This window comes from Meles meles, chromosome 4 (assembly GCF_922984935.1).
Source record: "Meles meles chromosome 4, mMelMel3.1 paternal haplotype, whole genome shotgun sequence".
In the NCBI taxonomy this organism is placed as follows: Eukaryota; Metazoa; Chordata; class Mammalia; order Carnivora; family Mustelidae; genus Meles; species Meles meles.
In genome coordinates, this window is record NC_060069.1 from 41,271,894 (window position 1) to 41,299,375 (window position 27,482).

The 27,482-nt window shown below is 37.7% G+C and overlaps 1 protein-coding gene across 2 annotated transcripts in view; it reads right to left on the reverse strand.

Annotated features, from left to right (window-relative positions):
- CCDC14 (coiled-coil domain containing 14) overlaps positions 1-21,172 on the reverse strand; it is a 45,663-nt gene extending 24,491 nt beyond the window's left edge. The window contains exons 1-10 of one of the 2 annotated variants that reach the window (XM_046001254.1): positions 21,053-21,145; positions 18,535-18,640; positions 13,639-13,694; positions 13,043-13,115; positions 12,736-12,805; positions 12,525-12,644; positions 10,988-11,224; positions 10,785-10,879; positions 8,796-9,294; positions 6,049-6,190 (exon numbers count right to left, since the gene is read on the reverse strand). In XM_046001254.1, coding sequence (XP_045857210.1) covers positions 6,049-6,190; positions 8,796-9,294; positions 10,785-10,879; positions 10,988-11,224; positions 12,525-12,644; positions 12,736-12,805; positions 13,043-13,115; positions 13,639-13,694; positions 18,535-18,621 — 1,379 coding nt within the window. In that variant the 5' untranslated portion in view covers positions 18,622-18,640; positions 21,053-21,145. Of the gene's footprint in view, positions 1-6,048; positions 6,191-8,795; positions 9,295-10,784; positions 10,880-10,987; positions 11,225-12,524; positions 12,645-12,735; positions 12,806-13,042; positions 13,116-13,638; positions 13,695-18,534; positions 18,641-21,052 lie in introns of both variants that reach the window. The other variant, XM_046001255.1, reaches the window with a different exon arrangement.
- Between the last annotated feature and the right edge of the window lie 6,310 nt (positions 21,173-27,482).

Below are 27,482 nucleotides of genomic sequence, written 5' to 3' on the forward strand. Positions count from 1 at the left end.
CAAGCTACCTTTATATGTGAGTTTACTTCTGGACTCTATTCTGTTTCAAGTATATATCTATCTATCTTTACACCAATGCCACATTGTCTTGATTACTATAACTTTATGTCTTGAAATAGCATAATACTAATTTTGTTCTCCTTTTCCAAAGTTGTTTTGGTTTAGTTATTTTAGATTCTTTGAATTCCCATATAAATTTTAGAATCACCTTTCTAAAAAAAAGATGCTGAGTTTTCTCCAAAATTGCACAGAATCTATAGATCATTTGGGGAGAACTAACATGTTAACAATAATAAGTCTTACAATCTATGTATCTAGTTTATTCTCATTTATACAGGTCTTCTTTAATTTCTCTCAGCAATTTTTATACTATTTAGTTTACAGGTCTTACACATTTTAAATCAAAATTATCCCTAAATCGATCATATTCTTTGATGCTACTATGAATAGTATTGTTTTTAAACTTCACTTCAAATTGTTCATTTCCAATATATAGCAATATAATTGCCTTTTCTGTATATTGATCTCATATCCTGCAATGTGGCTAAGCTCATTTATTAATTCTAGTTGCTTTTTTGTAGATTCTGTAGGATTTTCTACAAAGCCTATTGTATCATTTGTGAATAAGACAGCTTATACTTAAAAAGGCTTTATTCCCTTTCCTTGCTTTATTGCACTGGTAGAACCTGCAGCACAATACTAAATATAAGTAATAATCACTACTTGCTGAATATCAATCAGACATTTTTTAAGCCTATACAGAGAGAAAAAATAAGCCAAACAGATAATACAAATTTACAAATACTATTACAAATACTAATTTATAATATCATAAATATTTTTATAAGTACTTTTTTTATACTATTACAAATGCTATTTTACAATATTGTGTAAGGAATTTAGGATTATGTGATTTTATCTGAACAAAAATAACAACTGAAATCAGAACTCATGAACTTTAGACAAATATTTCTCTACTTCATAAAATAGTATTCCTAAATAACCCTAAATAAAGGAAATAGGATATAAAAACATTAATTTTAGAATTTTTATTGTCAAGATAACAAATTCTATTCTGTACCTTAATTCCCACTGTTGTCTTAGTTCTATGTATAGATTCAATGTTTATCTCTTTATTTGAATTCTTCTCTTGGTTGAGTAGAATTTGCCATCAACAATTTTTTTTTAAGATTTTATTTATTTATTTGACAGACAGAGATCACAAGTAGGCAGAGGCAGGCAGAGAGAGAAAGAGAAGCAGGCTCCCCATCAAGCAGATAGCCTGATGCAGGGCTCGATCCCAGGAATCTGGGATCATGACCTGAGCAGAAGGCAGCGGCTTTAACCCACTGAGCCACCCAGGCGCCCCTCAACAATTTTTTTTGTTGTTGTTTTTAAAGGAATCCAAGGGTGCTGTATTTTCCAAGTTCTTGCACACTTGAGAGTACACCTTTACACTAAAATGATTGCTGGGCCACATATGAGATCCTTGGGGCATACTTTCTTTCCCTTAGATTTTTGTAAATAATGTTCTATGATCTTTGGGCAATGAATATTCCTGTGAAAAGGCTGAGGTATTTTTCTCTTTACACATTATTTGCTTTTATTTTGAATGTCTATAAAAGTTAATTTTATTTTGTCCTTAGGATGTGCTGACTTTATTAGCTTGATGTGGTGACTTTATTAGCTTATGTCTTGGCGTTGATCATTTTAATAGTTTTCCTGGGATCCTGAATGTCCTATTGATCTGCTAACACAGAATTTTAGTAAATTTCCCTTTATTTACATATCTTTTAACATTGTCTTTATCCACGTGTTCTGTTCTCTTTATCATGAATACTCATTATGTCAAATTTTTCATCCTTTGTTTCTCTCCCATATGTATCTTCTTCACAATAATTTTTAATTATTCTCTTTCTATTTTGTTTTGCTTTATTTCTTCAACCTTACCCATCATGTCTTCAGTCATTTAACAAACATTTATCAGAGTGAGTGTTAGGCACAATTCTCAGCACTGGAAATAATAGCAGCAAACAAAAGAGGCAAAAATTCAGCCTTCTCTAATTCACATAGACAGAAAAGAGAACAAATGTTCCCAGAAGCTGAGGGGAAGGAAGAGAGGGAATTACTGTTTAATGGGTACAGAGTTTATGCTGGGATGAAAAAGTTTGGGGGAATAGATAGTGGTTATGGGAACACAACATTGTAAGAGTATTTAATGCCCCTCAAATGTATACTTAGAAAATGATTAAAAAGGTAAATGTATGTCATATATTTTATCACAAAATAAATCAAGAAAATTTTTTTAAAAAGGGTTTGGTAAGAGGAATAAGTTAAAGTCAGTAGGAGACATTGAACTATGAATTTAGTGGCAAATGAAACAGAAAAATTGGGGGGGGGAAGCAAAACCCCCCAAACAACAAAATCAGCATTCATATTGTTTAGGTTCTAATGGGATATAAAAACCCTGACTTTATGTTTGTTTTCATTTTTGTAAGATGTTTTGCTTTCTTTTTTCCTGAGTTCATCTAATCCACTTTCCTTCTCCTTTGCAGTCTTTATTCCTTTAAGCATTTTCTTTTCCTGCCTCTAAGAAGGATTGTATTATCTTTAACATATGGAAACTATGGAATACTGTTTCAAGTTTTCTTTGAGCAATTCATCTGGTGATGTTTATTCTCGACCCCTTTTTATTTCTTCTGTCAGTTTGTTTATTCTGAATGCTATGCAAAGATCTCTCATATAAATTCTTTCTTCCCATGGCTTTTGTGACCTCTCTCTCTCCTGGTTTTCCTGCTACTTCCCTACTTGCTCCTCTTTGGGTTTCTCTCAGAGCTTCCTGTTCCTGTGTTCTTTCCTTAAAAGCTGTTATTCCCCAGTACTTCACCTTTGACTGGGTCATACTCTATGCCTTCCTGTTGAATTTATCACTTATACACTGGTAACACATCCCTTGCTTTCAATCACCATTGTCTCCAGTGCCTACAACAGTGCCAAATCTATAGTAAAAGCTCAATAAAAATGTGTTTAGTGAATTTCTATCCTGGATCTTCCACTTACACCATATTTATCTCCAGATGGTCTAAATGATAAATTTGGCATATCTAAATCTAAACTCACTGGCTCTCCTATATCTTCTATCTCAAAAATAACATTAAAAAAAACAAATAAACAATATATCCTTCCTTTAGTAGCTTCCATCTGGGAGAATTATATTACCATCTGTTAAATGATCAAGCCAAAAGACTGAATGCCACCCCTGGCTCCTCCCTCTCACTCCTATTTCATTTTTTTGTTCTGTGTGAGGACATAATGGTCTCATATTGGAATCTACAGTCAGGAAGTGGTCGTGAATTTTGTCTTGCCCTATAAATATTAAGGAACTCTCTACCTCAGTGGTTCTCGACTGGAAGTAGTCCCCTCCCAACCGTCAGGCAGGGAATTTGGGAATGTGTCAGGGCTTTCGGTTGGCACAATGAATAGGGCACTAGAGACATTTCAGGGGTAGAGACCAGGAAGACTACATGTTAAGCTTTTTCTCCGAAGTCCCAAATAAAAACTGTGCAGCCCAAAAGGCCAAAAATGCCCAAATGCCTTAGAAACATTGTACCTGGCTTTTTTTTTAAGCCACAAGATGGCAATAAACTCTAAGAAGTCCTGAGAGATCACTTTTCTGGTTAAATAGAAACACATAGTTTCTAAATGTCCAAACAAGAAAAAATATTTTTTTGATTGAAAACGCTGAAAAACACTTTTGAATGAACCTATGTATTCCAACTCCCGTTTGTAATGGAAATTATGGATGATTCTTTCTAAATTAAGTTATCAAAGAGGCACAAAAATTCTTACCCCTCTGCTGGAAAGCTCATTCTACTAAAAAGACAAACTGACAAATTCTTTGTTTTTCAGACATTTCATTTTTAGAAGGTCAAGTAAACAGTGGGACTAGCATGTTCTACTATGGACATAGAGTCCTCTATGGACATAGAGTCAAAAAGATCTGGTGTCAAGTCTGAAGAATAAGGTTAAACATCAAACTAATACTTTTTTTTTTTTTTTAAAGATTTCATTTATTTATTTGAGACAGTGAGAGAAAGATGAGAGGGGAGAAGGTCAGAGGGAGAAGCAGACTCCCTGCAGAGCTGGGAGGCTGATGCAGAACTCGATCCCAGAACTCCGGGATGACAACCTGAGCTGAAGGCAGTGGCGCAACCAGCTGAGCCACCCAGGCATCCCCATCAAACTAATACCTTTTTAAAAAATTAAAACAATCAGTGGACCAATAAAGTAGTAAGTCTCATTTTCTTTAGTAGCTTATAAATTAGCTCCCCAAACAATTCTCAAATGTTCTAAAGAAGGGAAATAAATAAGAACCACTGATACTTCCCATGGGCACATGTTAAAACAGATAATATTCTGAGACTAAGTTCTGGTATGCTTATTTAAAGAAACCAATGAGTTGAGAGTCATACCTTTAAAAACATGCTTCTTTCAAATAGCTTACAGTGTACAGTATACAGTCTGTTATTCCACAATTACACTTAAATATTGAAGCATAAATAAGTTGGATTCTACTTCCTAGCAGAAGCAATGCAGAATGTAGAAATTAAGATAATTTGTTCTCTAAAATCAAACGAACCAGTTTGAATCTTTTTATGTATGTGACTTTGGACAAGTTACATAACCTCTCTGTGCCTTGGTATCCTCATCTATAAATAAGAGTAACATATTACCTACCTTATAAAGCCATTCTGACAATTTAAAGAGATGACATTTATAAAGGACATAGGCTGGCACACTAGAAACATTCAATAAATGTTAGTGGTAGTATTAGCTATTACCATTACTATTAGATATTTATGCTTGTTCTTTAGTTGAAAAACTAATGCTATTATAAGTCAGAACTGAAGACAGATTATTAGAATTTAAACCCAGCAATCCCATCTTATATTGTGGGATCTTGGAGATTAATGACCTTTGGAGAAATAATGCTAAGCAAATAAATCTCACTAGGTGTCATGCCTTTGCAGTCTCCAGATCCATAAATTTGAGCTCCTCTCCAACTAGGCATCCTATCTTATTGTTTCCTAATTTCTTGAAAATGTTTGTGTAGGTCCTTACAGTTCCTATCTGGTATGACATCTACAGGTCATACAACTATAATCCCCACTCAGGGCGCATGCACACTGCAGGGCCGCAGAAGCACAGACATTGTATTCTAATTCTCTGCAAAGTATAGACCTTACAGTCATGGCCTTGGTGGTCATCACTAAAACACTCAAAGTTAGGATCTTGGGAATAATGGGTAAATGATTTCCTACATAAGTCAAAAATAGCCAAAAGAAAAAATATCTAAGAATTTAAATGAGTTTTTTTCTATGTCTGAGTGTGGTGGGGCTATTGGTGCTCACCGCATCAGGTTCTCCTTTCCTCCTGGACTGTATGGGCAGTACGGGAAAATTTTATGCCCCAAATCTTTCCATTAGGCAGGGCCATATGCCTCTTTTTTGCCTACAAAACAGAAGCAGAAGCAAAACTATCGCTTCTGGGCTGAGGTGTGTAGAGTTGGTGTGCCAGATTCGTGTTCTCTTTTCCCTAAAAAACATGTTTTATGAGACAGTGGCCTCATGAGATGGAGGGAACTTAAACCCTGAGTTATAGGATGAAAGAGGGTCTTCTGACAACCCACATTGGTCTTGGCATGAAGGCAAAAGAAACTTAGGCCTTGCTATGCCACTGAGACTCTGGAGTGCTACTGTGGCACAGCCCAGACAAGTCTGACAAATGCCCTGAGGAACTTCATTTTTCTTTCTACGCCCAACCTACCAAGGGACAGTGGAGGCAAACTAGCGAACAGAAGTAATGGAAGTAATGGAAGAGAAATTAGAGAACACTGGCAATGTTCAGAAACGGAGAAGTAAAAGTAGAAATGCAGTAAAACAGCAAATCTGTTTTTCTTACAGAGTCCCAGAGAGCTCATTTGGCACCTTTGTTCTGGCCATAGGACATCTTTGCATATGACAAAAATATTCAGAGAATGATTCGTACCTGCGTAACTGAGCATTCTCACTTCTTAGTGGCTGCATGGCTAGTGCTATTTCAACTTGAATATTTGTGTTTCCACTTAGCGCAGGAAGCAGAGATATACACGTCTCCAATTCTGTAATCAATCTCTGAATTTCTGAATCCTCTATAAAAGGGAGAAGAAATGATAACAATACTGTAAACTGTTTTTGGATAAGATTATTCATGTGTGTTACTAAAAAAGAAAATTCTCCAGATATGTACATATTTGCTATAAACAGACAACTTAATTACTTATAAATGTGATATAGAAATCCTATTTTCCTCTTTCCTGCTGCTTGCATTTACTTATTCAAAAGAATTCTAAAGAAATTAAATTCAGTAAACTAAAGATTAATCTTCGATCATAGGACTAGTAGTGATTTCTTTCAGTTTAAGAGTATAGTAGGAAGATAGCTGACATGTCTCCTGGTTCACAGTCCCAAAGGACTATTAGACTCCTATCACTGCTGAAGGGTTTCCTATAACTGATTACAGTAATAACATTTACAACACAACCTTTGATCCTGGCATAAGCATATAATTCACTTTAGGTGATTCAATTTGGCAAAATATTGAAGAAGGATCTACTCTGATAAGGTTTTATTATTTAGTTTTATAATGTAGACTTAAAACAACCAGCCACACCTCATTTGGTTGCCACATCAAAGCAGTACCATTTTTGCTATGAATTGCAGGGAATGGATGGTTTAGGAGGTGGCAAACAGACACAGGGAGAAGGTGGATTTGCAATCTTTTGTCCTTTTATAATTGCCCTTCATTTCCATTCAAATTTTCTGTGGACTGAAAACATTTAATAATTATAGTATTCACTCTCTTATAACCAAAAGAGGTAGAAAGTTTACTCTAAATTACAAAACTTTACTCAATTCCATGGGTATTTTAACACCCTGATGTAAATAAAGTACACAGTAAACAACTGTGACCAACTACTGAGAAGTTCCCTATCAATCCTTTGTAGAGTAGTTTAGCTCGTAAGCATTGGAGACAGAGATCTGGGCTTCACCATTTTCTAGCAATGAAACCTGAGTCAAATTACTTAACTTCCTGAAGCTGAGATTTCTCAATAGTTAAAAGGAGATAATAATAACTCCCGGGGTTGTTGCGAGGATTAAATGAGATAATGCACATAAAACACTTAACACAGTGCCAGGCACGTGGTAAATACTCACTAAATGACACTTAATGTTGTTAGTGTTATTATTGTTGTTACTATGATTAAGTATTTGCTTAAGAGAATAGCAATAAATTGAAGATCTGAAAACACAGAGATTTTAATACATTAAATCTTCAGATTAGTAGTGCTATGTTCCTAGACCCCATTTTAAGATTTCAAATTTCTTTTTGTCAGTCTACAAATATTAGGTAATCAGTCAGTGCTTCCAAAAATCAATTACCTTGGTTTCTAAGATGACAAATCTGTAACTCACTCCAAGTGAAAGCTATTATTTAGCATATACACATAATGAAAACAAATCAATATGACTTGGCTCAAATATCTCATAACTCTATCTCAGACATTGTTCTTGATTTAATTAAAAAAAAAAAAGTAGGGGCGTCTGGGTGGCTCAGTCGTTAAGTGTCTGCCTTCAGTTCAGGTCATGATCCCAGGGTCCTGGGATCGAGCCCTGCATCGGGGCTCCCTGCTCAGCGGGGAGTCTGCTTCTCCCTCTCCCACTCCCCTTGCTTGTGTTCCCTCTCCTGCTGTGTGTGTCTCTGTCAAATAAATGAAATCTTAAAAAAAAAAAATAAATAAATAAAAACTTAAAAAAAATAAAAAAAGTAAACTGAAAACGGCATTAAAAGGTTTGGATTAGGGGCACCTGGGTGGCTCAGTGGGTTAAAGCCTCTGCCTTCGGCTCAGGTCATGATCCCAGGGTCCTGGGATCGAGCCCCGCATCAGGCTCTCTGCTAAGCGGGGAGCCTGCTTCCCTTCCTCTCTCTCTGTCTGCCTCTCTGTCTACTTGTGATCTCTGTCTGTCAAATAAATAAATAAAATCTTTAAAAAAAAAAAAAAAGGTTTGGATTACTTCTCAAAGTCAGATTTGTTAAACTGTATAATAGCCGGTTATTAAAGAAATGATGGGAAGAAAATCCCTTCATCTGTTTAAAATATGAAAAATTACCAGTCTATTCTAGGGAGTTAATTGTTTTTAGGGCTCTTCTAACCCCTAAAAGTTAATGGCTACAAATTCTCTTTGGTTGAATCTTTTCGAGGTCCTTTTGAATCAAGTAGAACGAATACACACTTGCAAGTAAAAGACTGATACTCTCTTGTACATCTCAAAACTATAGGAAACAAGAGGGATTCAAACCTAGAAAATAACAACAAAACTGGCAAAACTCAATTCCTTATTAGCTCAAGAAATATTTCTGTGGAAAATACCACAAACTCCATGTCGGCTATTCTAAATACAAATGATGGCAAAATAATATGACACTGCTATTTAGCATTAACACCGCACTACAGAAAATTATTTTAAAAGTGCTCACAGGGGCGCCTGGGTGGCTCAGTAGTTAAAGCCTCTGCCTTCGGCTCAGGTCATGATCTCAGGGTCCTGGGATCGAGTCCCACATCGGGCTCTCTGCTCAGGGGGGAGCCTGCTTCCTCCTCTCTCTCTCTCTCTCTCTGCTTGCCTCTCTGCCTACTTGTGATCTCTGTCTGTCAAATAAATAAAATCTTAAAAAAAAAAAAAAAAGTGCTCACATACCTTGCTCTGCAAGCAGGGCCTTGAGCTCTCCCAACAGATACTTTATAGTTCTGGCTTTTTCAGCACTCTGGTTCACATTTTTTGCCTTCTGTATATCCTTTATTCTTGAATCTCGCATGTGTATGTTTAAATCCTTTCCCTCACTTGTGACTTCTCCAATTTGTTCTTTGGCACATCTGTCTTCATTATTGGATAGGAAAGTTGACGGCAACAGAGTGGGGCTATGGCAAGTCTGACTGTCTGGATGAGAATGCAACAGATTCATGCATGTTTGAAAGCACTTCAGTAGGTCTGGTTCCTTAGGAACTCCTTGCTGTGGCAGAATTCCATTAATAAGACCCAGCTGCTGAAATGGTGGAATAGTTGGTTTGTCCGTTTTGGGGAGGCTACATGGAACTCCAAGACCAGTACTGAAGGAATTCTGTAGGATATCAGTACAGTTCACAGAAACTGTTTTACTTTGTGATGCAAACTGGTTGTCGCCATCAGTCTGAACCTCCTACAAACAGAAAAAAACAAGGTAAGCCTTCAAAATATGTGAGCACTGACTTGTAGGCATTAACTATAATAAACTCAAGCCAGAAATATTAGAAAATGACTTTTGCAAGATGGGAGTTACAGCTTACCAGTGAGTAAGCTGGATTTCCCCTGAGCACAATATTCTAGTTTTTTAAAGCTTGTTAACTAGTTCACTCTGCAATATGGGAACATTATAAAGCCATGACTAAAATAAACTGTTTGCAAATATCACACATGTTTTAAGGACATCAAAAATCAAGACCTTGGGACTAAAACAAACTTCCACTTTGGGAAATTGCTTGCAAGAAAATAGGCTCAAACATACAAAAAGCTTTTGCACAAACATGTTTACAAAAATGTTATGGTAGTAAAAAAACTGTTACTTAAATGTCCTACCATAGGGGAGTAGTTACATGTACTATAGTACATCCACTAGAGTATTAACATATTAAAAATGTATAAAAGGTATATATTAATTGAGAAACATGTTTACAATAAAATGCTAAGGAAAAAAGGTAGCATATGAAACAGTATAATTTAATTATGACTATATATTTTTTAATATTTTATTTATTTGACAGAGAGATAGAGAGAGAGCACAAGCAGGGGGAGTTGCAGAGGGAGAGGGAGAAGCAGGCTCCCCACTGAGCAGGAAGCCCAATATGGGGCTCAACCCCAGGACCCTGGGATCAGGACCTGAGCCAAAGGCAGACACTTAACCAACTGAGCCACCCAGGTGCCCCTATGACTGTATTTTTAAAAAGAAAGCAAACTTAGGGGTACCTGGGTGGCTTAGTGGTTGACCCTCTGCCTTTGGCTCAGGTCATGGTCTCGGGGTCCTGGGATCAGCCCCCACATTGGGCTCTTTGCTCGGCAGAAAGCCTGCTCCTGCCTTCCCCTCTCTCTTTGCCTGCCTCTCTGCCTACTTGTGATCTCTCTCTCTCAAATAAATAAATAAAATCTTAAAAAAAAAAAACAACTTAAATAAAAACAAGAAAACAAAACCAGAGAATTAAATGATTGGCAAGTGCTCTATCAATATGTTAACAACAAATATACTTAAGTGGTAGGTATGTGTGATTTCTTTTTCCCGCTGATCTTTCTCCCTTTCCCACCCTTACCAATGTCCTTCATGAATGGGTAAAATTTTTCTGGTAAAAAATGATCTGAGGGCGGCCTGAGTGGCTCAGTGGGTTAAGTCTCTGCCTTTAGCTCGGGTCACGATCCCAGGGTCCTGGGATCGAGGGGCTCTCTGCTCAGCAGGGAGCCTGCTCTCCCCCCCACCCCCCCGCCTCTCTGCCTACTTGTGATCGCTGTCTGTCAAATAAATAAATAAATAAAATCTTAAAAAAAAAAAAAGATTTGAAAAAATAATGAATTATGATCCATTCAGTAAATTCAATTTTCTCTCTTAAGGTGATGATTTCTCAAAGTAAATAATTACTTGCATAATGTATAAACTGTACCCACAGAATGAACCACTGGAGGGCAGGATGGATGCTGAAGTAACTGGACTGGGATGGAGGTAGATAAGCCATAACTAGAATGTAGAGTTGCTTGAGACTCTAAAAAGTAAGAGGGAGAAAAAGTTATCACATCTCACACTGCTTTAACAAGTAGGCAACTTAATTAGAGTTCATATTCATGCTTTTAAAAATATCATTCATACTAACCAGAATCAGACATGGTGTGGCAAGGTACAGCAGGAATTCCATTAGGGTTGTTCTTTGAAGCCAAGTTATTCATCAGTGACATTTGAGTTTGCACATGCTCACATAGGGCTTGGTATATTATCGGTGAATACATTCTATAATGATCTTGCAAAGACCAATTTTGTGGCATATCTGATGAGTCTCTCTCACTTCCAGTAGAAGCTTCATTAGGTATAAGTTTCTTACTGTTTGAAGATACTAATATGGAAGAAGGGAAAACAAATTCTTAAAATATGATTCTTCAAAAACTTTTACCTTATTAAGGGAAGAAAAGACTCTCAGAAGTAGCTCAATTTATCATATACTTTATAGAAGGGCTTTACCGCTCTCAGCCCCTAAAGAAAATCATCTCAAATTCTCTTTTAAAAGTAGTTAATGAATTGTGTATGTTCTCCAGTCAAAAATTATCTATACCACAACTTTAAAATCTCTATTAAATTGTATTTGTAAAATCTCTCCTTCATTACAAGACCCCTCTTTAAGGATGCTATTTCTACAACCCAATAAAACTCACCTTGCTCCTCTCACCATGTTCTCAGGGGAAAAAAGAATAAGAGAGACGAGATACTCTATAATGATTTTGATACTTGGACCATTAAAAAAAAAAAATCAGAGCTTTGAGAGCAAGAATATGATCTCGGAAGCTAAGCAGGGTCGGGCCTGGTTAGTACTTGGATGGGAGAGCAAGAATAAAAGTGTACTTAATCTACACATTGGGCCCTCAGACAAAATCTTAACCTGGCATTTAAAGTTGAGTAATAAAACTACTTACAATGTATACACATAAAATGACTTTAGAACAATTAGTATCTCTAAGTATGCACATGAAACAACCAATTTGTGGTTAATTATTGAATTAAATGGCAAGGAAAACAAAGATAACTCTATATATACCTCCTAAATGCCATTCTGAGTTTGAACCTTTTCTTCTATAAAACCTGGTCAATCACTTTTTTCACTTTTCTTCTTGGGAAAGTGATGGTAAACAAAGTGTGCAGTTAGAAGTGGACTAAAGGGGCGCCTGGTGGCTCAGTGGGTTAAAGCCTCTGCCTTCGGCTCATGTCATGATCCCAGGGTCCTGGGATCGAGCCCCGCAACAGCCTTTCTGCTTAGCAGGGAGCCTGCTTCCTACTCTCTCTCTGACTGCCTCTCTGCCTACTTGTGATCTCTGTCTGTTAAATAAATAAATTTTAAAAATCTTAAAAAAAAAAAAAAAAGGAGTGGACTAGAGATAGACAAGCATAACACACAAATACACACCTGAATAACCACATATTATTAAAATGAAAGACCAACTGCATACTCTCAATAATTTATCAAAACCCTCAGAATTAAAGATCATATATATTTTTAAGATTTTGTTTATTTTTAAAGTAATCTCTATACCCAACATGGGGCTCAAATTCACAACTCCAAGATCGAGTCACACGCTCCACTGACTGAGTCAGCCAGGAGCCCCAAAGATCATATTTAAACAAAAAAGAGGAAAAATACTTACAAATTGCCTTCCGGACTCCTGAAGGAACATGTTTTTCATGTCCTTTCTTTTTAGCTCCAAATCTTTTGCCTTCTAAGGATCTGGGATTAAATCTATTTTCTGAATATGCTGTTTCTGAACCTATTAATAATTAAAACAAAAATTCATTTGCATTAAGAGAATTATTTGAGAAAAAGTGATTAGCAAAGAGGTATTTTAAAAATTTATAAACCTGAATCTTCATTTCTCAAAATGTCCCGCAGCAAGGAAGCACAACCATCAAGCCCTTGTACAGTTTCAGTCTGTAAGGAGAAAGTCATTTAGAAAAGCACAGATGAAATTTTAGTGCAGGGGGAAAAAAACAACAAATCATGTAGTTTTAAAATTTCTTTTTTCGGAATCAACTTATTATTGGCAGAAAACATATTTTAAAGCAAAAAACCTTCAATAATTTACCTCTGAATTTTTATTCCCACTTCTTAGTTTTTACCTGAAGATTAATTAAAAGTGTATATTGTATCTATTCAGTTTAATCTTACCTGACTTTCTGAATCAGAATGGATAGCATAGCCAGAATCTGCATTAAAACGTGATATCTTTCTTAAATTGGTCCTAGAAAAGAAGTTTATTACTATTTTCACAAATACTACAAATTTTTTTCCAAAATATATTAATAAGTAGTATATTTTCTTCCCAGCAAAAGTTGGATAAGAAAGCTTGTCCATAAAATGGATTTATATAGGATTTTATAATGATTATAAGTGTTAAACACTAAAATGAGCAACATGAGTAGAAATATGGAAGATTCCTCCCCAGAGTTTGTGATGGTAGAAACCCATCTAGTTTTCTGGGATAGTCAAAATTTAGTGCAGTCCAAAGACTGAAAAGTTTCTTGACATTTTCTGGAGTTGTAAACTTGAAACTTCTTCTTCCTCTTTTTTTTTTTTTTAAGATTTTATTTATTCATTTGACAGAGCTCACAAGTAGGCAGAGAGGCAGGCAGAGAGAGAGGAAGGGAAGCAGGCTCCCTGCTGAGCAGAGAGCCCGATGCGGGGCTTGATCCCACCACCCTGAGATCATGACCTGAGCCGAAGGCAGAGGCCCCATGGAGTTGTAAACTTCCTTAAGTACTTACCCTTTCTTTCCATTTGTTAATTTAGCAGGTCCAGTGTGTTTTCCTGAAGATAACACCTATGATATAATGCATTATATTATAGTAAATATACAAATATTGTTCTAATATATTCTTAATAGACTGTCTTGGCAAAACCTGAAATGTTGTTTCCTTTCTTTTTGTGGTAAAAACGTGACATAAAATTTACCATTATAGGGCACCTGGGTGGCTCAGTTGGTTAAGCAACTGCCTTCAGTTTGGGTCATGATCCTGGAGTCCCAGGATCGAGTCCCGCATTGGGCTCCCAGCTCCATGGAGTCTGCTTCTCCCTCTGACCTTCTCCCCTGTCATCCTCTCTCACTCTCTCTCTCAAATAGATAAAATCTAAAAAAAAAAAAAAAATTTGCCATTGTAGCCATTTTTAATGTACAGTTCCATGGCATTAAATACATTCACACTGTGCAACCAACACTACACTCCATCCTGCCCCCAGGCCCGTAGAACCACCCTTCTAATTGCTGTCTCTATGAATCTGACTACTCTAGGAAGTTTAAATAAGTGGAATCATACAGTATTTTTCCTTTTGTGACTAGCTTACTTCACTTCACCTAGTGTCTTATAGCAAGTGTCAAAATTTCCTTTCTTTCTAAGGCTGAACAATATTCCAGATGTATATAGCATGTTATTAATTTTTTATAAATGTAATATAGCCTATAAATCCATTACAATTGAACTCTTATTAATAAATTGATTAATAAATTGTTTGCCAAGAAAACAGCACATATATTTGTTCCTCAAGTCTGTGTAAGCTGAAAATGAAGCTGAGGTATTATCTTAACCAGAAGTATCTACTACTCTAAGTCTGGACTATGCTCAATCTCTGAACATGTGCTACATTCCCCAGTCTCCCCAGTCTTCAAAATATAAAGTTAATTCAACATATATCACAGAGTTCGTAACTCTGACTCTATTTATCCACACTATTTAGAATGCCTGACAAGACCAGCCCATGAAAACTCTTCATCTACAACTCATTCTCTTACTTTCTTTTCAAACTCATATTACAGTATTTTTAAAAACAATTTTATTATTTTTAAATATTAATAATTTTAAATCATTATTATTAAAAGTAAAATAAGTGGGCTACCTTTTGTGTACGAGAAAGAAAAAAAATGCATTTGCTTTAACATGCATCCAATATCTTGAAAGTTAAGCAAGTAAAAGTTCATGGTGTTTGCCTCTGGGGAGGGAAAAAGAATCTAGGGGACAGCGCAAGAAAGAAAACTTTCCATGGTAACTATAATCTCTATTTAAAATATAATTTTCAAAAGACTTAATTTTTTATTTGCCAGAGAGAGAGTACAAGCAGGGGGAGCGCAGGCTCAATCCCAGGACCCTAGGATCATGACCTGAGCCTAAGGCAGATGCTTAACCGACTGAGCCACACAGGTGTCCATAAATATAATTTTTAAAAAATGAGTTAAATTCTCTCCCATTCAGAAGTAGTCACTGTTCGCAGTTACATTTATGGTTTTTCTTGACATGTTTAACATTTCATCCCAAGAAAGCTTTGAGTAGTAAATATTAAACTATCTGTAGTTATATGCAACTGAGAATGCATTTTAAAAATTGGGTGAATAGAGTTATACTTCTCTTTGAGATAACATGGGATATGATGGCATCATAAGGCCAGCAAACAGACCCAACACTGTAGGAAATAAGACCCTATGTAGCATTATTCTGCTCGTCCCTGCAGGACACCATTAGGGTCCTTCCTTTCAGTAAACCACATATATTGGTGTTCTGGGCAGAATCATAACATAACTCCAAACCATGGTGCTGCATGCTGCAATGTTCTGGACCAAGTCCAGAAATAACTACCACAATTATTATATTTCAAAAAATGTTTAAAAAGTATACACAGGTAAACATATGGCCTAACTGTAGGATTACATATTTCTCCAAAAAACATACATGAGGTTATATTACAGAAAACTAGGCAATGAAAATTACCCAGGATAAAAGCACCCTGCAACAGTAACTATCATAATGGCACATTCCCATCAAAGCTTTTTTTGGTAATTTTTATTTTGAAACAACAGTACAAAGAATTTCTGTATACACTTTACCAAGATTCCCCAACTGTTGATATTTCACTATATCTGCCATGTTCTCTCCAAATATATATAGTAACACAATATATACAACACACAAAATATATATATAAATAGTATTATTGTTTTTCTGAACCATAGCAGGGTAAGTTGCAGGTATATTAAATATTTATTCCTAAATATTTCCTAAGAACAAGATGTCTTATATAACCACAGTATAACTATCAAAACCAGGAAATTAATATTGATACATATTATAAACCATAGACCTTATTCACATCTTGCCGATTATTCCAATACTGTCCTTATTAGAAAATAATGCTGGTCCATGTGCAATGCAGGATCACATGTTGCATTGAACTGTCACACCTCAACAGTCTCCTTTAATCTGGAATAGTTTCTTGGTTATCACTCATTGTCTTTTATAAGTTTCACATACTTAAAGAGTACAAACCAATTATGTTGCAGAATGTCCCTCTAGACATTTAGACTTGTCTGATTTTCCCTCATGATTAGATTCAGGTTGGACATTTTTGGCAGAAATACCACAAAAGGGAAATTTTGTCTTAGTTAAATGGGTAAGCATATGGTATGTTTGTCCCATTAAAGTGATGTAAACTTTGTTATTTAAGATGGTGTCTGCCAGGTTTTTCACTGTAAGGTTATTATTTTTACCTTTGTATTAAGCATTTAATGCGCAGATACTTTGAGATTATGCAACCTTCCTAACCATTAATTTTCACCCAGTAGTTTTAGCACCCATTGATAATTCTTGCCTTAATCCACCTGTTTGTGAAATGGTGACTTGTCTAACTTACATCGTTCCTTCTACATTTATTAGTTGGCATTCAACCCTACGTAAGCACTTTTCCTTCATTGTTTGTTAGTTTGGACTCATTGATTCTTATTTTATTCAATGGATTATGATCCATTTTCATTATTTAAAATATTTTGATGTTCCAATTGTCCCAGATTCCGTCAGTGGTAGTCTTTTCAAACTGGCTCTTAAATCATTTTAACATGTCCCCATTATTTTCTGAGTAATTCCTTGCTTTCTGCAACAAGGTGCTCTGGGTTCATCCTTTGATTTTTTGTTTTTTTCATTGTCATAAGAACACTTAACATGAGCTCTACTTTCTTCTCAAATTTTTAAGTGCACAATACCATACAGTTAACTATAGGCATGATGTTGTACAGCAGATCTCTAGAACTTATTTATCTTGCTTCCATAACTGAAACTTTATACCTGTTGAACAGCACTCCCCAATTTCCCCCACCTCCAGCCTCTGGCATCTATCATTCTGCTCTCTGCATCTATGATTATGACTATCTTAGATCCCTTATATAAGTGGGATCTGTCCTTTTGACCAGCTTATTTCACTTAGTATAATATCCCCAAGGTTCACCCATGTTGCATATGGCAGGAATTTTCTTTTTTCTTTTTTTTTTTTTTAAGATTTTATTTATTTGAGAGATCACAAGTAGGCAGAGAGGCAGGCAGAGAGAGGAGAAAACTGGCTCCCTGCTGAGTGGAGAGCCCGATGCGGGGCTCAATCCCATTACCCTGGGATCATTACTTGAGCCGAAGGCAGAGGCTTTAACCCACTGAGCCACCCAGGCGCCCCAAGATTTTTCTTTTTTAATACTGAATAATATTCCATTGTAGGCATATAGCACATTTTTTGCATCCATTTATCCATCAATAGACATTTAGGTTGCCTTCACATCTTGGCTACTGTGAATAATGCTGCAATGAACACAGAAGTGCAAATATCTCTTTAAGATCATATTCTTTTGTATAAAAACCCTGGAGTAGAATTTCTGGATCATATGAGGTGTATTTTTAACTTGCTGAGGAACCATCATGCTATTTTTTATAGCAGCTGCACCATTTTATATTTTCATCAACAGTTTATAAGGGTTCCAATTTCTCTATATCGTTGCCAATGAGAACTGCCATCCTAAAAGGTGTGAAGTGATACCTCATCATGGTTTTGATTTGCACTTCCCTAATGACTAGTAATGTTGAAATCTCTTCATGTGCTTACTGGCCTTTTATACATCTTCTTTGGAGAAATGTCTATTCAAGTTCTTTGCTCATTTTTTAATCAGGTTATCTGGTTTTTTGTTATTGAGTTACAGGAGTTCCTGATATAGATTGGTTTTAACCCTTTAGTACACAGAGGGTTTACAAATCTTTTTTCCCAGGGTGCCTGGGTGCTCAGTGGGTTAAAGCCTCTGCCTTCGGCTCAGGTCATGATCCCAGGGTTCTGGGATCAAGCCCCACATCGGGCTCTCTGCTCAGTAAGGAGCCTGCTTCCTTTCCTCTCTCTCTGCCTTCCTCTCTGCCCACTTGTGATCTCTGTCTGTCAAATAAATAAATAAAATCTTTAAAAAAAAAATCGTTTTTCCCCACTCCATGTAAGTTGCTTTTTCACTCTATTGTTTCCTTTTACTCTGCAGATGCTTTTTATTATGATGTATCCAGGCTCATCTTTTAATTTTCCTGATTCAGCTGTGGAATTGACAATTCCTCCATGAAGTTGTGGTTCCTTTTAGTGGAAGATGATATTTAGAAACCAAGATCTAGGCTCTAGGTATTCCTACTGGGACTTCCAATCTTTTTTCCTATGTATGATTTACTTAGTCATGACTAGGTAATTACAAAAAAGTAAATCTTATGATTTTATTTTTTAATGTTTCCATATTGGCCCTTCAAATTTTTTAAGGCTGTCCTAAGCCTTAAGGATATAGAGATAAATTGTGTAGTAAAGGGGGTAGACAGGTTGGCAATGCCTCTAACCTGAAAAGCAGTTTGTTTATGGTTAGCACCAAGCACCAAGTATTTCCTTGAGTGGAGGTAACATAATATGTCCTTGGTTTGCTTCATATTTTTCACAATTTCACAACTGGAAAACAAGCCTGAGATAAACCTTCCAATATACAGAAAAAAGCCTTTTCATAGCCAGGATTAAAAGCTTATTTATTTGATGAAAGGCCATTATTAATTTAATAGCCCTTGATACAAATTACAAAAATACTCTCCAAAAGGAGTACCCCAAATCATAATGCATGAGACAATCATTTTGCTTTATCTCACATTTACTTCCACTGGGTATTATCATTAAACTATTCTTCTTTGCTATTTGAGAAAAATACAAGCATTTCTTAGAAGTTGTATCTCCTACAATAAGTACAAGATAAAATTACATTTGTGGAATAATTTAGAGTATCTCAAAGTCTTTCATGATTTATTATTTCTGTGAAGTAGGAACCTAAATTTCAGAAAGGAGGCTTGTTCAGAGTCATACATCTGATTAAATATAGTATAATTATATAAAAGAATGGACTCTGGCACCAGCTTTGTGGGTCCGAATCCTGCTGCACAGCTAAAGAGTTTTGTAACTGTAGGAAAATTATTTGAACTCTTCATCCCTCAATTTCCTCATCTATAAAATGGAGATAATAGTATCTACCTCATAAAGCTATTATGAATATTATGTGAACTATGAAATATGAATTACGTGTACTATGTAAAAATACTTAACAGTAGCATCTGTCACACAAGTGCTACCTAAATGTAAGCTATTTTTATTGTTAAGATGATTGCAAAATGTTTTTAAGGGGATCAAATTTTGTTGCACATTTATCCCAAGAGTGAAACAGATGCTTTTACCAGCTTCTCTCATTTAATCTCCCCAATTCTTAGAGGCAGAATGATACCTATTTACACTTATTTTATCGCAAAAGGAAAGGAGGCTTAGAGAAGTAAAAAGTACTTTTCTTAATATCACTACCACAGTTGTGGCAGAATTGGAACTTGAAATCTGTAGGTGACCATGATTATAAAAACCATGTTTTCTCCCCCATTCTGACTGCCCATGCTCTGAGTTCACTCAGTATAAGAGAAAGATCTATAAAGGTGATGGTCAGGAAGTACTCCTCGAGAAAGTCTTGAGTCAGGTCTTGAAAAAAAGCGTTTAAGATTCACATAATGGGGGACGCCTGAGTGGCTCAGTTGGTTAAGTGGCTGCCTTTGGCTCAGGTCATGATCCCAGCGTCCCGGGATCAAGTCCCATATTGGCCTCCTTGCTCAGCAGGGAGTCTGCTTCTCCCTCTGCCTCTGCCTACCTTTCTGCCTACTTGTGATCTCTCTCTCTCTCTGTCTCTCTCTCTCTGACAAATAAATAAATAAAATCTTAAAAAAAAAAAAGAAGATTCACATAATGGGGAAGACAGCATTACAGGCGAGTTGATAAATGAAGGGAGATTTAAAAAAAAAAAAAAGAGAGAGAGAGGTGGATATATTTAAAGAGGAATAGGATCACTCTAGGGAGTGAGTCTCTGTGAGAAATAGTTGACCCATTACCTGAAAATCTACTATATGTCAGGTGCTGTCCTAAGCCTTGAGGATATAGAAATAAATTGTGTAGTAAGGGAGGCAGACTAGCCTGAAAACGAGTTTGATTATGGGTAGCATCAAGCACGAAAGGGGCGGCAAGGAGAACCCAAACCACGGGGATGTGCGAGTGCTAGGCAAGCCTTCTATAAGCGGCCCTTGAGCTGAGGAGATGGAGAGTGGAAGTACCAGAAACAGAAGGGCATTCAAGACAGGATAGAAAAGAAAGTGCAAAGGCATGGAAGCATAAGGGAGAACGGGGCATCCAGGACATCGCAGAACAAACAGGTGATCAGCGCTGGATACTTTTGGGATGGAGGCGTGGTCTGGTAAGGAATTCACTGGTGGGATCAAAAAACGGCTATGCTGACAGGCCGAAGAACAGATCTTTTTACCTTGAAACCGAAGTGTTTGTGTCGATTTTTAAGCAGAAACGTGCATCATTCACTTACAACGGGGGGCATGTATTTGAGAGAGGTAAGGCTGAAGGCGCGGACACTAACTGGGAGACGTTGGTTTTTACTAGTGGTAAAATACCAGCAATTGTGCCGGAGGGCCGACTAATAGCGGCACTAGGTGGAAAAGCCGAGAACCTGGATTTGATGCGACAGCGTACTGAGCCTTGAACAGGTTAAGTCACCCCACCCAGGACGGAGGCTGGCCTCGAACCCGCGTCCCACACCAAAGCCAGAACTCTGGAGGGCTACTACAATCAAAACAGAATATACGTCTATGGACAGAGCGGCGGTATTAGGATGTTAAGACTGGGTGTCCGCCCAACTCCCCCTTCTCAGCATTTTTAAATGCCGCCGCATAGTCTTTGTTTTTACTTCTGTTCAGAGTTTTGCACTTTTCCCGGCACCAGAACCCCCTCAATCCCTCTCTATCCCTATGGTGGACGCCTCAGATTCGCAGCCCTCACCTGGCCCGATCGAGATCCGGACCTGACCATTTCTCGCAGCCTCAGAGAAGCCCAGACGGAGGGAAGTAAAGCCGCTCGATAAAAAGAATTAACCGCCGCGGACTCCCGGCCCCCTTTGGCCCGCCCCCCAAGCTTCCGCTTCCGGGAAGGAGCCCGCCGAATGCCGCGCCTCAGAGTTTCAGGAGTGCGGCGGACGCCTCTCCAGTACTCCCAGCACAGCGCTCTAGGCTTGCGCAATAGACTCCTCCCAGCCGCCAGCTCGTCACACACAGGCAGGGAGTGTGCGAAAAGTCCACAGAACTCTATTGGGGCAGGGCGGGGCCTGGGCGGGCCGGGCTTGAGGGGGGGGGCGGGGCCGGGGGCGGGGGCAGGGCCGGGGGCGGGGCCAGCCGGAGGGGGCACAGAGTGAGAGAGCCAGGCTTCTTTTTTTTTTTTATTTATTTTTTCTTTTTTTTTTTTTTCCCTTTTTATTAATTTTTTCAGCGTAACAGTATTCATTCTTTTTGCACAACACCCAGTGCTCCATGCAAAACGTGCCCTCCCCATTACCCACCACCTGTTCCCCCAACCTCTCACCCCTGACCCTTCAAAACCCTCAGGTTGCCCCAACCTCCCACCCCTGACCCTTCAAAACCCTCAGGTTGTTTTTCAGAGTCCATAGTCTCTTATGGTTCGCCTCCCCTCCCCAATGTCCATAGCCCGCTCCCCCTCTCCCAATCCCACCTCCCCCCAGCAACCCCCAGTTTGTTTTGTGAGATTAAGAGTCATTTATGGTTTGTCTCCCTCCCAATCCCATCTTGTTTCATTTATTCTTCTCCTATCTCCCTAACCCCCCATGTTGCTTCTCCATGTCCTCATATCAGGGGGATCATATGATAGTTGTCTTTCTCCGATTGACTTATTTCACTAAGCATGATACGCTCTAGTTCCATCCACGTCGTCCAAATGGCAAGATTTCATTTCTTTTGATGGCTGCATAGTATTCCATTGTGTATATATACCACATCTTCTTTATCCATTCATCTGTTGATGGACATCTAGGTTCTTTCCATAGTTTGGCTATTGTAGACATTGCTGCTATAAACATTCGGGTACACGTGCCCCTTCGGATCACTATGTTTGTATCTTTAGGGTAAATACCCAGTAGTGCAATTGCTGGGTCATAGGGTAGTTCTATTTTCAACATTTTGAGGAACCTCCATGCTGTTTTCCAGAGTGGTTGCACCAGCTTGCATTCCCACCAACAGTGGAGGAGGGTTCCCCTTTCTCCACATCCTCGCCAGCATCTGTCATTTCCTGACTTGTTAATTTTAGCCATTCTGACTGGTGTGAGGTGATATCTCATTGTGGTTTTGATTTGTATTTCCCTGACGCCGAGTGACGTGGAGCACTTTTTCATGTGTCTGTTGGCCATCTGGATGTCTTCTTTGCAGAAATGTCTGTTCATGTCCTCTGCCCATTTCTTGATTGGATTGTTTGTTCTTTGGGTGTTGAGTTTGCTAAGTTCCTTATAGATTTTGGATACTAGCCCTTTATCTGATATGTCGTTTGCAAATATCTTCTCCCATTCTGTCAGTTGTCTTTTGGTTTTGTTAACTGTTTCCTTTGCTGTGCAAAAGCTTTTGATCTTGATGAAATCCCAATAGTTCATTTTTGCCCTTGCTTCCCTTGCCTTTGCCGTTGTTCCTAGGAAGATGTTTCTACGGCTGAGGTCGAAGAGGTTGCTGCCTGCATTCTCCTCAAGGATTTTGATGGATTCCTTTCTCACGTTGAGGTCCTTCATCCATTTGGAGTCTATTTTCGTGTGTGGTGTAAGGAAGTGGTCCAATTTCATTTTTCTGCATGTGAGAGCCGGGCTTCTGAAAGAACTAAGTGCACTGGGGCGCCTGGGTGGCTCAGTGGGTTAAAGCCTCTGCCTTCAGCTCAGGTCATGATCTCAGGGTCCAGGAATCGAGCCCCGCATCGGCCTCTCTGCTCCGCAGGGAGCCTGCTTCCTCCTCTCTCTCTGCCTGCCTCTCTGCCTACTTGTGATCTCTCTGTCAAATAAATAAGTAAAATCTTTAAAAAAAAAAAAAAAACAAAACAAGAAAAGAACTAAGTGCACTGCCGTGTTGCGAGGGCTTCTGGTGCAGGAGCGCTGCCCTGAACGACTTAGGGGAAGTGATCACAAGGACTCTCCAGGGCCAGAGGAAGGGACTAAGGGAGAAGACTGATAGGTTTGAAAAGGAATTGGTTCTGTTCTGTGTTTTGTGTGCCATTTTGAATGACTTTGTTTTTGATAGTCAATAAAAATCAATGAATCTTGTAACACTACATCAAAAACTAATGATGTGCTGTAGGTGACTAACATAACACATACAAGATAAGTAAATAAAATTTTAAAAATCCTGTTTGGTTATTTTTGCGTGATTCTGATGGCAATTTCAAAATTATTCACTGTGGCCCTTGATCTCAGAATGGTGCTCATTAGTTGGCATTTTTGTTTTACTTCCATGCATAGTTATTTACTCTCCAATCGAGGTAATTACTGTTAATGAAGAATGACTCAGTGTTCCTGTATTAGCATGCTTCACGGTTTCTAATGGGAATTAGTCTTTGGTGTTTAAGGCATTGACTTTTCGGTTAATGTTTTAAATCAAAGTGGGAGAAATTAAATAACCCAGCTGATTACGTTTTTAATAGGAAGAAGAGCTATGTTTTCAAAACCTTAGTTACAATTAAAATAAAAATCCAAAAACTAAAAGCATACTAATTTGGGGAAACAAGGTATTTAATAAATCTAGCTTTGTATTGAATTAGACTCCCTTCTTCATCCCTTTCCTATGTGTTTAACATAGTTACTTGAGATTACAAAGTTTCTTCCTTAAATTGACTTGATTTTTAGAAACTTACAATGATTTTTCTTAATACATGCTTATTTTAGAAAATATAGGTAAGAACTGAAAAATCACCCATAATCAGAAAGTACCACTCTCAGCAGTTTGGTGCATTCCCTTCCAGATTTTTCCCAACTGTGTATATATGTTTAAGTATATTGATATGATGCATATTATTGTAACATGAGCGTTTTAATATCAACATGGCTTCTCAGTAATTTACAATTACAAACATCAGGCAGAGACAGAAAGGAGGAAGCAGGTTCCCTGCCTGCCTCTCTGCCTACTTGTGATCTCTGTCAAATAAATAAATTTAAAAAAAAGCTTAAGCGCAAAATTCAGTGGTGCTAAATACATTCATAGTGGTGTGCAACCATCACCACCATCATCTCCTGAGCTCTTTTCATCTTATGAAAGTCAAACTGCATACCCATTAAACAACTCTCCATTCCACCCTTCTGGGAAGCCTCTGGCAACCACTATTCTACATCTTGTCTCTATGATTTTGATCAAGTATCTCATATAAACAAGATCATACAGGGGCACTTGGATGGCTCATTTGGTTAAGCATCTACCTTGGACTCCGGCCATGTTCCCCAGGTGCTGGGGTGGAATCTTGGGTTAGAGGCCCAAGCCCACTGCTTCTCCCTCTCCCTCTGCCTGTCACTCCCCCTGCTTATACTCTCTCTCTCTCTGTCAAATAAATAAATAAATAAATAAACAAACAAACAAGATCATACAATATTATCCTTGGTGATAGGCTTATTTCATTTGTCTTCCAAAGTTCATCCATCTTACAGCATATGTCAAAATTCCCTTCATTTTTAATATTTCATTGTATATATATGCAACATTTGTTTGTTTATGTGTTTATCTGTTGAGGGACATTTAAGTTGCTTCCACATTTTAGCTATTGTAAATATTGTTGCTGTGAACATGGGTATACCATTATCTCTGCCAGACCGTGCTTTCAATTTTGAGGGGAATATACTCAGAATTTCAGGATCATATGGTAATTATATTTTTAATTTTTTGAGGCACTACCATACTCTTTTCCACATGGCTGTATTAATTTATTCTCCCATTAACAGTGATAAAGTTCCAATTTCTCCACATTCTCCCTAACACTTATTTTCCATTTGTTTCTGTTGTTGTTATTATTTGTTTTTGATGATAGCTATCCTAGTGGGTGTGAGGTGGTATCTCATTGTAATTTTGATTTGCATTTCCCTAATGATTAGTAATGTTGAATATCTTTTCATGTGTTTATTGGTCATTTGTGTATCTTCTTTGGAGAAATTTCTATTCAAGTCCTTTGCCGATTTTTTAAGCTTAAATTTTAGTTAACATACAGTGCAATATTGATTTCTGGAGTAGAATTCAGTGATTCATCCCTTATGTAGAACACCCAGTGCTCATCGCAAGTGCCTACTTTAATGCCCATCACCCCTCTAGCCCATCCCCCACCCACATCCCTCCACAACCCTCACTTCGTTCTCTATTGTTAAGAGTCTCTTATGGTTTGTTTCCCTCTCTCCTTTCACCCCCTTCCCATATGTTCATCTGTTTTCTTTCTTAAATTCAACATATGAGTGAGATCGTATGGTATTTGTCTTTCTCTGACTGACTTACTTCGCTTAGCATAATACACTCAAGCTCCATCCACATCGTTGCAAATGGCAAGATTTCATTCTTTTTGATGGCTGAGTCATATTCCATTGTGTATATATACCACCTCTTCTTTATCCATCATCAATAAATGGACGTTGGACTCTTTCCATAGTTTGGCTATTGTTGATAATACTGCTATAAACATCAGGGTGCAGAGAAACTTGGGTGACTCAGTCAGTTAAGCATCTGCCTTCTGCCCAGGTCATGATCCCAGGGTCCTGGGATCGGGCTGCATCAGGCTCCCCACTCATGGGGAGCCTGCTTCTCCCCCACCCTGCCCCTCCCCATGACTGTGGTATCTCTCTCTCTCAAATAAATAAATAATCTTTAAAAAGGAAATTTTCAAAAAATCAGGGTGCCGTAGTCCTTTTCGATCACTATGTTTGTGTCCTTGAGTACATGCCTAGTAGTGCCACAGCTGAGTTGTAGGGTGGTTTTATTTTTAACTTTTTGAGGACCCTCCATATTCTCCAGAGTGCCTACACAGTTCTCATTCCCACCAACCGTCCTTTGCCCTTTTTTTTTTTTTTAAGATTTTATTTATTTGACAGAGAGAAATCACAAGAGAGGCAGGCAGAGAGAGAGGAAGGGAAGCAGGCTCTCCGCTGAGCAGAGAGCCCAATGCCGGACTCGATCTCAGGACCCTGAGATCATGACCTGAGCCGAAGGCAGCAGCTCAACCCACTGAGCCACCCAGGCGCCCCCTTTTGCCCATTTTTTAACTGGGTTGTTTGTAGTTTTGTTGATGAGTTCTGGAGTTTTGTACATATTCTGTATATGAGTATCTTATCAAATATATGATTTGCAAATATTTTCTCCTATTCTGTGGGTTGTGTTTTTACTCTCTTGATATTGTCTTTTGATATACAAAACTTATTTTCATGAAGTTTTCTGTTTGTTCATTTTCTCTTATTGCCTGTGTCTTTAGTGTCAATTCTAAGAAATCAATGGCAAAGCCAATGTCATGAAATTTTGCCTTAGTTTTTCTTCCAAGATTTGTATAGTTTTGAATCTTATATTTAGATCTTTGATTTATGTTCAGTTTTTTTTTTTTTTTTGTGAATGCTGTCAGGTAAGGCTCCAATTTCATTCTTATGCATGTGGCTATCCAATTTTCACAGCATTATTTATTCAGGAAACTGTCCTTTCTCCATTGACTGTTCCATTGTAAAAAATCATTCAATGATATATGTGAGGGTTTGTGTCTGGACTATCAATTCCATTGGTCTGTATATTTGCCATTATCCCAGTTACACACTGTCTTTATGACAGTAGCATTCTAATAAGTTTGAAATCAGGACGAGTGAATCATCCAGCTTTTCTGTTCTCTTTCAAGATAGTACTGGTTGGGGAACCTGGGTGGCTCAGTGGGTTAAACCTCTGCCTTTGGCTCAGGTCATGATCTCAGGGTCCTGGGATTGAGCCCCACATCAGGCTCTCCGCTCAGTAGGAAGACTGCTTCCCCCCTCTCGCTCTGCTGCCTCTCTTCCTGTTTGTGATCTCTGTCTGTCAAATAAGTAAATAAAATCTTTAAAAAAAAAAGATAGTATTGGTTATTCAGCGTCCCTTGAGATTCCATATGAATTTTAGGAAGATTTTCTATTTCTGCAAAAACTGTCACTGGGATTATGATAAGGATTAAGCTGTAAAACTCTTTGGATAATATTGAAATCTTAATAATATTAAGTATTTCAATCCATGAACATGGGATGTGTTTGCATTTATTTGTCTTTAATTTCTTTTATCATTGTTTTGAAGTTTTCATTGTATGTCTTTTTTAATGTCTTATTTATTTGTTTATTTATTTTATTTTTAATTAACATATAATGTATTATTTGCTTCAGGGATACAGGTCTGGAAATCATCAGTCTTACACAATTTAC